The following is a 10,431-nucleotide window of genomic DNA, read 5'->3' on the forward strand; positions in this document are numbered from 1 at the left end:
CTTCACAGGAAGAGCTCACGAGCTGTGTTGTACCATCCTGATTCCTTGTGCGAGCTGGGTCTTATTGCGAGCTGCTGCTCTTTTAATGCACCTTTCCCCCTCCCATAAATCTAATTTTTTTTAATTTATTTTTTGCTGCTGCTCTTCTTCTGCACCTTTCCCCCTCCCATAAATCTATTTTTTTTTATTTATTTTTTTGCTGCTGCTCTTCTTCTGCACCTTTCCCCCTCCCATAAATACAATTTTTTTAATTTATTTTTTGCTGCTGCTCTTCTTCTGCACCTTTCCCCCTCCCATAAATACAATTTTTTTTAATTTATTTTTTGCTGCTGCTCTTCTTCTGCACCTTTCCCCCTCCCATAAATCTAATTTTTTTTTTTTTTTTTTTTTTGCTGCTGCTCTTTTTCTGCACCTTTCCCCCTCCCATAAATACAATTTTTTTAATTTATTTTTTGCTGCTGCTCTTCTTCTGCACCTTTCCCCCTCCCATAAATACAATTTTTTTAATTTATTTTTTGCTGCTGCTCTTTTTCTGCACCTTTCCCCCTCCCATAAATACAATTTTTTTAATTTATTTTTTGCTGCTGCTCTTCTTCTGCACCTTTCCCCCTCCCATAAATACAATTTTTTTTAATTTATTTTTTGCTGCTGCTCTTCTTCTGCACCTTTCCCCCTCCCATAAATCTGAAATGGTTTCTTTATTTTTTGCTGCTGCTCTTTTTCTGCACCTTTCCCCCTCCCATAAATATAATTTTTTTTAATTTGTTTTTTGCTGCTGCTCTTTTTCTGCACCTTTCCCCCTCCCATAAATCTAATTTTTTTTATTTATTTTTTTTGCTGCTGCTCTTTTTCTGCACCTTTCCCCCTCCCATAAATACAATTTTTTTTAATTTATTTTTTGCTGCTGCTCTTCTTCTGCACCTTTCCCCCTCCCATAAATACAATTTTTTTTAATTTATTTTTTGCTGCTGCTCTTCTTCTGCACCTTTCCCCCTCCCATAAATATAATTTTTTTTATTTATTTTTTTGCTGCTGCTCTTCTTCTGCACCTTTCCCCCTCCCATAAATACAATTTTTTTAATTTATTTTTTGCTGCTGCTCTTCTTCTGCACCTTTCCCCCTCCCATAAATACAATTTTTTTAATTTATTTTTTGCTGCTGCTCTTTTTCTACACCTTTCCCCCTCCCTTAAATCTGAAATGTTTTTTTTTTTTTTTGCTGCTGCTCTTTTTCTGCACCTTTCCCCCCTCCCATAAATCTAATTTTTTTTTTTTTTTTTTTGCTGCTGCTCTTTTTCTGCACCTTTCCCCCCTCCCATAAATCTAATTTTTTTTTATTTTTTTTTTTTGCTGCTGCTCTTTTTCTGCACCTTTCCCCCTCCCATAAATCTAATTTTTTTTTATTTATTTTTTTTGCTGCTGCTCTTTTTCTGCACCTTTCCTCCTCCCATAAACCTGAAATGGTTTCTTTATTTTTTGCTGCTGCTCTTTTTCTGCACCTTTCCCCCTCCCTTAAATCTGAAATGTTTTATTTATTTTTTGCTGCTGCTCTTTTTCTGCACCTTTCCCCCTCCCATAAATCTAAAATGGTTTTTTTTTTTTTTTTTTTGGTGTTGAGCAGGTCTGTGTTAAGCCAAGCCAAAAAGAAAATCCCTCTGCTGCTGCCTGGTTTTGAAAGCATTGAGATGTCTGAGGAGTGCAGTGGCCCCTTCTCTGACCTGGTAAATGTTTTGTTGGGATTTCATGGGAATTGTTCAGCAGGGAGTGAAAGGTCAGCTGGGATTTTTAATCTGATTGGCCTGCAGTGGTTTCATGTTCAGGATGTTAAAACTGTGCTGGGTTAGCACTATCAAAAGACTCAGCTGGTTTTTACCACTTCCTGCATTGTAAATTTTGACCTCTAGGAATTTATTTGATATATTTAATTTTTTTAAGTTGCCCTCCACATAGTTTACAGGAAATTGGTGAGTGTGTGGGATGGTTTTATTCTAGAAATTACCACAGGGTGGGTTTGTGAGCTTGGAGTTTGTTCCCACAGTGCATTCAGTGTGGTTTTGTGTGAATAGATGGAGAATTCCCAGCTGGATGCAAAGATCAGTGGAATGGAGGTGAAGGTGGGACAGAAACGAGATTCGATATTGGCTCAGACGAGTGAACCCAAAAGTGATGGCAAGGACAAGCCCAGCAACGTGCAAGCAACACCTGCAAAGGTGAAGTGCTCCCAGAGAGGTGTCCTGGAATCAAATCCAGGATCTTCAGGACTTTGGGAATGCTGAAATGTTTTTTTTTTTTTTCCAACTCGTGCTGCCCAGCAGAGTCAGGGTTAATGCTCCTGTCAGAATTCTCTGCTGAGTTTTGGGGAGGGGTCAGGCTGGGTGGGAGGGTGGCAGAAAAGAACCTCAGTCCTCACTCTGTGGAGGTTGTGACAGATTAGGGTTTTGGTGGGTTTTGGGTTGGCAGATCCCTCACAGAGATAGGTCATGTCCTTCAGAAATTCCTGATTTTCACTTCCTCTCTTGTTCCTAACTCACGATTTGGAATTTTTATCATTCTGCAGTTAAAACTAGAATTTTCATCTCCTAAGACAACAAGTGAGACACTTCTGGAAGAGGAGAAATCTGTTGATTTTGTGTTCATTCCTCCAGAAACAAAACCAAGGATATTGACAGAACATCAGAAAGAAGTGCTTAGGTCAAAGAGGTCTGTCATTTTATTGTTTTAAACTTAATGTGAAATGTCATTCTTTGACTAGCTGAGCTTGACTTAACTTCAATTCCTGTTTCTCACACCACCACAGGTAATTGAGTCTTGTTCTTCCATACAAGTTATGAAGTTTAAAGCTAAGGGAGTTCCTTGCTTTGCTGTTTTAAAGCAACCAAATTATTCTTGCAATGGCATTTCCTCTTTTGATAAATACACTCTCTCTAGTCTGTTTGGAGTTTGGGAGTTTGGAGTTCAGATTTTTCCCTGGGGACTGACATGCAGCGTGAAATAAAAGATGCCATTTTTCATAAATCATGGAAATGAAAGGATTGGGTAAAACAATCTGAGGAAAGGATTTCTTGAGTCAGCAGCACTTCAGGAATTAGGATATTCCCAAGACTCATCTTAATTGCAGAAGAATCTTTAGAATGATCTCTTTTAATGTGAGGAGATAATACTGGTGTGTTTTCTGTGCTTAGGCAGCAAAAGCAGTGTAAGCAGGGCTTGAGGCAGGAACTCCTCTGGGCTGTGGTGAATTCTTTGCAGAGTGGGATCCCAGTCACAGCTTTTATTCCCCAAAAAATAAAGATTTCATGCAGCTGAAATGAATGGCCTTGAAACAGGGAGATAATAAATTCCAAAGAAGAGTCTGACTCCCATTCCTGGTGTTGTTCCAGAGCTGACATTCCTGCCATGTACAACAACCTGGATGCTTCCCAGGACACCACCTCGTTTTCCCAGTACAGCCAGAGCCAGGACAGTTCTTTGTGAGTAGAAGTGCCCAGCTGTGGGCATTTAAGGGTTCTCCTTTGGCAACAGCACTGATTTCAGTAATTCTCTCCTAGGGAAATGCCACCTTCAGTAGAAAATGCCAAAGAAGACACTGCAAACCAACCTCAGGTAATTTCCCATTGTCTGATGGTGACAAAATCAGAGTTTCTCCCAAACGTGAGAGCTTTTGTGATTTGGTTTCCACTCTCAACACCAAGTGAGAGAGAATTTAACACCACTGCAGTGCTGTGTTCTGCTTTATATCATTTCTTCCTTTAGGATTAATTAGAATATCATTTAGGCCAAATCATTTGATTTCAGAATGGGAGGATCTATGTGAGCAGTTTTTGATCACCCACGTGCCTGTGCTGCCACAGTATTTTACTGGGGTAAAGATTGTGAATCCTGAATTCCTTTTGGGGAGGAATTGCCTGAACAGCTGCTCTGCTGACTGTAGTGCCAGTCAGACCAGGTGAAATAGAGCAAAACTGCAAGCATTTTTGGAGTTCTTTGTTTTGGGATTAAATGGTTTTTAAAAGTGTCTTTTACAACTATCAAAACACAGATAAGAAATCATTTTAATGAAGGGTGCTTAGAAAAACCTTGTGGGTGTGTTGTTTTCTATTGCACCAGAACTGCAGCTGACTATTATATTTCATTCACAGGACAAGTACAACTGTTCCATTTGATTCCTAGGACAAACCTTTTGCTGTTGATGTTTTTGGGACAGGAGGAAAACGTGGGGAGTGAAGGATGTCGCTCAGAGGAGAGCCCAGCCTGCACCAGCGAGGGGCAGGCCGAAAAGGAGGCGGCTGAGATGATCCCAGAGGAAACACCCACTGGAGAGGGATTGGAGACAAGTTCTGTGGAAGCAGCTGCCCAGGAGGCCTCAGCAGGGCAGGAGGACACCTCAGATGTCACCAGCAGCTCAGCCTCCAGCGACATCATCTCTGGCACCCCCCAGCCCGTGAGCCGGCGCCAGTCCTTCATCACCCTGGAGAAATTCGGGGCTGCAGAGAGCAGACCCTTCAGCCCAGCCCCACTGAGCTCCGTGGCAGAGCTGCCTGCGAGTGCTCCCGAGGCAGCCACGCAGGAAAGCAGCAGTGGCAGCAAGGCTGGTGCTAAAGCAGAGAAGTCTGGAGAGGAAGATAAGAATCCCCCAAAAGCCGAGCCTGCCGCGGGGGCCGTGGCCGCCCGCAGGGTGACGCGGCGGCAGAGCAGGATGGAGCTGCAGGGCAATAAATCCAAGCTCCTGAGCAGGCCAGAGGAGTCCCTGGCCCCTGACAGCCTGGAAAGCAGCGCTGAGCTGGGCTCTGCAGGGGAGGACGTGGAGCACGTCCTGCTCAGCCACTCCCAGACTCTGCTCTCCACGGAAGCAGACATCCAGAAAGCCGAGGATGCCATCGCAGAAATGGCCCAGGGGCTGGACATGGACTCGAAAGAAAACACCCCCCCAGACAGCAGCAGCTGCTCTGAGCAGGCCCCAGGGGATGACAGCCAGGTGCCACAAGTGTCCCCTCACCAGAAGCAGCTGCGGCGCTCCTCCAGGAGACGCCCGGACGCTGTGGAGAGCTCGGGCAGCCAGGAGAAGGAGGATGGGCTCCCAAAGAGAGACAGGAGGAAAGAGGAGGAGAAAGCTGGCCAGAAGAAGCCGTCCCAGGGGAAAGGGGACGGATCCCAAAAACAGAAAGGAATCCCTGGGAAAACAACAGAAAACACAAAAGAGAGCAGCCAGCCTGAGAGGGGGGCAGAGGACTGGAGCTCCAAGGACTCTCCTGCTTGCAGGGGCCTGGATGAGGAGAGCAGGAGGGCAGAGGATTCCCCCAGGGCAGAGGGGGAGGGGCAGGGCAGCCTCAGCACAGCAGGGCAGAAGGTGGAGCGCCCACGGTACCACACCAGGAGATCTTCCCAAGGGTTGCTGTCCAGCATAGAAAACTCTGAGGCTGACAGCTCTGAGGGCAAGGAGGAGAGCACAAGGAAGAAAAAACCCACGAAAGTGAGGAGTAGAAACAATTCTCTTGAAGGTAAATTGAAAGAGGGACAGGCAGGGAGCCAGAGCCTCGAGGGATCTGCCCAGGGAAATGAAACTAAGAGTCCTCTGGAGGCCAGGAAAGGTGAGCCCGAGGACAGCACAGGTGCTGCAGTGCCAGCTGAGCCAGGTGGCCTGGAAAAGCAGGAAATTGCTGCAGCTGCTGGAGGAGCTGTGGGCTCTGGCAGCTCTGAGAGTCCAGGTGCTCTGCAGGACACCAGCGTGGAGCAGAGCAAGGGCGATGCATCCATGGAGTCACTGGGCAGCCCCTGTGTGTCTGAGCAGGATGGGAGGGCAGCAGAGGAGAGCAAAGAGGAGAAGCAAAGCAGCACAGGGGACTGTGCACCAGCAGCAAATGTTCCAGGTGCTGAGCCCTCCTCTTTGCAAAGCCCTGACTGCCAGAACAAGAGGAGCAAAAGGGTGAAAAAAATCAAGAGCTGTGATTGCTGCTTTAAAAAGCCAAAGCAGCAGGTGACTGAATCAAAGTTCACTGAGTCAAAACAGGAGAAAGCTGCTGAGCTGGAGGAGCCTGAGAGCACCCCAGTTCAGACCCCTGGGAATGTTTCTGGTCACTCAGATTTGGAGGAGCGCTTGGCCCTGGCTCCGTGTGGAATGAGCACTCCATTGCACCCTCCCAAGGAACCCAGCACCTTCAGCTTGGAAAGCCAGGACATGGATGTGGGAAACCTGCAGGGAAGCAGTGTGGGGGTGGAGGAGGAGAATGCAGAGGGTCCAGCAGCTGAAACCACCGAGTCCATGGAGGAAATAAAGGAGCCTGCTGAGCAGAAGGAGCAAACAGAACAGGTTCTGCCTGAGAGTGTTCCTGGAGAGCCCAGGGAGAGCTGCCTGGACTCAGGGGAGCCAGAGGAAGAACCAGCAGCTGCAGAAAAGGAGGAAATAAGTGAAAATGGACAACTGGAGGAGGTGCCTGAGGAGCTGAGTGTTGACAGCAAACCTGAGCAAAAAGAGATGCAGGAGCTACTAGAAGGAAATCAGGAGGATAAAGGAGAAGCTGAGAACTCTGCTGGAGAAACTTGTGTTGTTCCAGATCAAGAGATGAAGGATGAACTGGTGGAAACTGAAATCAAAGTGCCTGAAAGCGTGGCCTTGGCAGATGTGAGTGTGGATTCCCCTCTGAAGGTGGAAGGGGACCCCTCAGTGCAGGTGGCTGAAAGCCCCACCAGCCTCCAGGCCCGCTGCACCTGGTCCCCCTCAGCCTCCCCATCCACCAGCATCCTCAAGAGAGGGGTCAAGAGGAGCCAGGAGGATGATTCCCTGTCACCTGCCAATAAGGTATTCCGTAGGGATTGTGTGCTGCTCGGTGCACAGCTGGGATGAGGAACTGAAATCATTCCAAATCTGTTCAGTTACTGGCTTGTGTTGTGAATAACCTTACAGAAATGGTGAGGTTTGGGTTTGGGACGTGCCAGCACTGACAGATCTGTGTTGTGAGGGGTTTTGTTCTGAAACAGAGCACCCTGGATCACTGCAAGAGCAGGAGCAGCATGCTCAGGGTTGTACACAGAGGTTCCTTTGGGGATCCTCACAGTCTGTCCTCAACTGAAACATTCCCTGGGTCGTTCAGGAACTTCAGTGATTCCAAACTGATTTTGTCTCCTCAGGCTGACTTCACCAAGCTGTGCTGGGGTGAGTTCCCACTCTAAAACCTCCTTCTCTCCTCCTCAGATCCGTCGAGTCTCTTTTGCAAATCCCATTTTTCAGGAGGGCCTGGCAGACGACATCGACAGGAGGAGTCCTGTCGTCAGATCCCATTCCTCACCCTCCTCCAGGAGCCTGAAAATCCTCTCTAACATGCAGGTCAGGGTAGATCCTGTTACAATATTCTGTGTGTCCCCAGTGTTTGTGCATTGATCATAAGTAGCGTGGCTTTGCTGCGTGTTTGTAGTCGCTTACACGCAGTTGTAAGGGCTGAGGATCAGAAGTGTAAGAAACAAAACCGCTTTAGCCTGACTCATTCTGTTACTCTGAACTCCAGTGAACTCTGAGATTTCAGGGGCTAAAATCTCACTATTAACTGAATTCCTACTGTTAACTGAATTCCTACCATTGGCTAAATTCCTACCACCCTGAGATATTTTTTTCCTCTTTTTCTATCCAGCACATTACCACTCCAACCAAAGGATTTCTGTCCCCAGGATCTCGTACCCTTAAATTTAAGAGCTCAAAGAAGTGTTTAGTAAGAAGTGCTTTGGTTCATGTTTCTCTTCTATTTTTTTTCCCTGTATTCAGTGTGTGACAGTTAATTTAATACTTTGCCTGTGTTGTCCCAGATCACAGAAATGGCCAAGGAATCTCTGCCGTGCCTCTCGGAATTCGTGTACCCTGCCTTGGCTGGCTGCAAAGCCCCTGTGGATGTCATTTTACCTCAGATCACATCCAACATCTGGTCAGTGGCTTCTTGCTTTTGAAGGTGACATTTCAGGAGAAACTGAGCTCTTACTGAACCTACCAAACCACAGTTTTAGCCAGAATTCTTTAAAAGGATTGGGGTTGCTTGGGTGAGGAACAGACTTGGCTGTTTTGGCATTCTTCAAGTAGTTTTTTGCTGACTGCTGGAAAGCTCCCCAGGGATGAGGAGTTTGTGCAGGGCCAGGAGTTGGATTGATGATCCCTGACTGACCCATTTTCCCTCCCCTGCTGCAGTGCCAGGGGCCTGGGGCAGCTCATCCGAGCCAAGAACATCAAGACCGTGGGAGACCTGAGCACTCTGACAGCTCTGGAGATCAAAACCCTCCCCATCCGCTCCCCCAAAGTCTCCAATGTCAAAAGAGCTCTGAAGGGATACCATGAGCAACAGGTAAAGTGGGATTTTAGCACCCAGGAAGCCAATGTTGATCTCATTTACTGCAGCAGGAATGATGTATTTTTTTTCCTTCATTAAAACCAGCACTTTAAAACCTAATCCCTGCCTGCCTCAGTACCATGAATTCAAGATACAGATTTGGTTAAACTATTATTGTTAACAGGAAAAGTGATTGGATTTATTATGAGGCTAAAATATATCTCACCATGTAATTTTAACTTTTTTTTTTTTTTTTTTTTCCCAATCTGAAAATGTTTTCTCTCCCCAAAAAATGCCCAGGTAAAATCTCGAGTGTTGGAGGAAAGCACGGTGCTTGAAGATGCTGAGAAGCCTGGAAATGATGTGGAGGAGAAATCTCTGAGTGGAGATGAGGAAAAACTTGCAGCAGGTACCTGCTGGTGGCTTTTTGCTTTGGATTTGGAGGGTTCTGCTGTCTTGTCTTCACTCTCTCCTGATGAGAACAGCTCATCCTTTTTTTAATTTGGGTTTAATTTTATGATCAAACCCTGCAAAACTCACCCTGAGGAAGGGCAGGGTGGAGTGCCTTTGCTGGGAATGTTTCCCGTGCTGCTCCAGGATGTGATTTGGTACAAAACCAGCTGGAATTCCGCTTGGATTTTGCTGCACTTCTCTCCTTTCCCTCCTTTCAGATCTGGTGGACGCAGGCAGCAGCAGCAGCAGCGAGCAGCCCCCTGTGGATCTGCTGGGGCAGATCCAGGCTCTGGCAGCCCAGCTGAGCCCCGAGGATCTGCAAGGCTACTCTGGCAGGCAGCTCCTGGAGATGCAGGAGCAGCTGCTGGGGATGGCCTCGAGCATCCTGAGGAGCCTGCAGGCCCGCTGGCCCCAGGGCCCCGAGTAGCCACAGCCCTGCTCAGCAAGGAGGAGTCTGGGCCAACATCCCCCCCTCTTGTTTTCCTTGCTGCTCAGTTACTCCTTAAATCTACTCCTTAAATCCTAAAATAGGTATTTTGTTAACATCTTCATGAATTTATTCTCTTTTTTTTGCCTTTTTTTTTTTTTGCCTTTTTTTTGCCTTTTTTTTGCCTTTTTTCCCCCCTCCTTTTCCCCCTCCTTTTCCCCCTCCTTTTCCCCCTCCTTTTCCCCCTCCTTTTCCCCCTCCTTTTCCCCCTTCCTTTTCCCCTTCCTTTTCCCCTTCCTTTTCCCCTTCCTTTTCCCCTTCCTTTTCCCCTTCCTTTTCCCCTTCCTTTTCCCCTTCCTTTTCCCCTTCCTTTTCCCCTTCCTTTTCCCCTTCCTTTTCCCCCTCCTTTTCCCCCTCCTTTTTTTTTTCCTTCTTAAATTTTTTTTCCTCGTTTTTCCTTGTTTTTTTTCTTTTTTTTTTCCCCCTTTTTTTTTTTTTGCCTGTATTTCTTGTTGGTTCCTCCTCCCCAAGTCTGTGGGACTGTTTCCTCCCTGACAGAGGTGTTTCTATGGGATTGCTATGCATCTTTCTTTCAGGCAGTGAAAGAAAACCTGACAAAGCTGTGCAATAGCAAAGACTGTGAAAAACCAAACCAACAGAGTAAATTAAATTATTTTTTCACATCCAAAGTGTTCTTACTGCTGCAAACTCCTGCTGTGGGCTGAGAGCTGCAGCTGCCAGCTCTGCCCTTCTGCCCCAGCTGCTTCCTTTGGAGCAGCACGTGTGAGGCAAGCTGGGCTTCATTCCTTCCGGCAGGAGCCTGGGATTTGTACTGGATCTATTTTTCCATGTATTTTTGTACGACTCAAGCTAAGAGGAAATGTGCTTGTACGGGAGAGAGACTCTGCAAAGCCTCCCAGGCTTTGCCCCAAGGCCTTTGCTGGCAGCAGTTCTCCTTGTGGGAAGGCTTTTTTCCACCAGGAAGTGATGGATTGGACAAGAGCTCTTTGTATATTGTGTACAGACTCACAGCAGATGTTGGGTAATAATTTATGGAGTTTTAATTGCGTGGACTGCGTTGCTGCTTCTTGGAGACCTTCAGCCAGAATTCCCAGGTTGTCCCTCTGGAATTCTGATCTGTATATATTGTACTGTAGCTATCCAGATGGATGTTTATTGAAAGGAACTGCTGCAGGTGGTTTTTGAACTTTTACATGGGCAAATAAAAGAGCAAATAGTTCCCAGA

At 46.6% G+C, this 10,431-nt stretch overlaps 1 protein-coding gene across 2 annotated transcripts in view; it reads left to right on the forward strand.

The window, feature by feature from the left end:
* The window catches only part of RIF1 (replication timing regulatory factor 1), a 35,344-nt gene extending 24,913 nt beyond the window's left edge, over window positions 1-10,431 (forward strand). Inside the window, exons 24-35 of one of the 2 annotated variants that reach the window (XM_053947931.1) lie at window positions 1,621-1,720; window positions 2,066-2,209; window positions 2,557-2,699; window positions 3,380-3,469; window positions 3,548-3,602; window positions 4,204-6,795; window positions 7,189-7,320; window positions 7,622-7,699; window positions 7,794-7,909; window positions 8,167-8,320; window positions 8,606-8,714; window positions 8,977-10,431. In XM_053947931.1, coding sequence (XP_053803906.1) covers window positions 1,621-1,720; window positions 2,066-2,209; window positions 2,557-2,699; window positions 3,380-3,469; window positions 3,548-3,602; window positions 4,204-6,795; window positions 7,189-7,320; window positions 7,622-7,699; window positions 7,794-7,909; window positions 8,167-8,320; window positions 8,606-8,714; window positions 8,977-9,185 — 3,922 coding nt within the window. In that variant the 3' untranslated portion in view covers window positions 9,186-10,431. The remainder of the gene's footprint in view (window positions 1-1,620; window positions 1,721-2,065; window positions 2,210-2,556; window positions 2,700-3,379; window positions 3,470-3,547; window positions 3,603-4,203; window positions 6,796-7,188; window positions 7,321-7,621; window positions 7,700-7,793; window positions 7,910-8,166; window positions 8,321-8,605; window positions 8,715-8,976) is intronic. The other variant, XM_053947932.1, reaches the window with a different exon arrangement.

Source organism: Vidua chalybeata, chromosome 7 (assembly GCF_026979565.1).
Source record: "Vidua chalybeata isolate OUT-0048 chromosome 7, bVidCha1 merged haplotype, whole genome shotgun sequence".
Taxonomy (NCBI): Eukaryota; Metazoa; Chordata; class Aves; order Passeriformes; family Viduidae; genus Vidua; species Vidua chalybeata.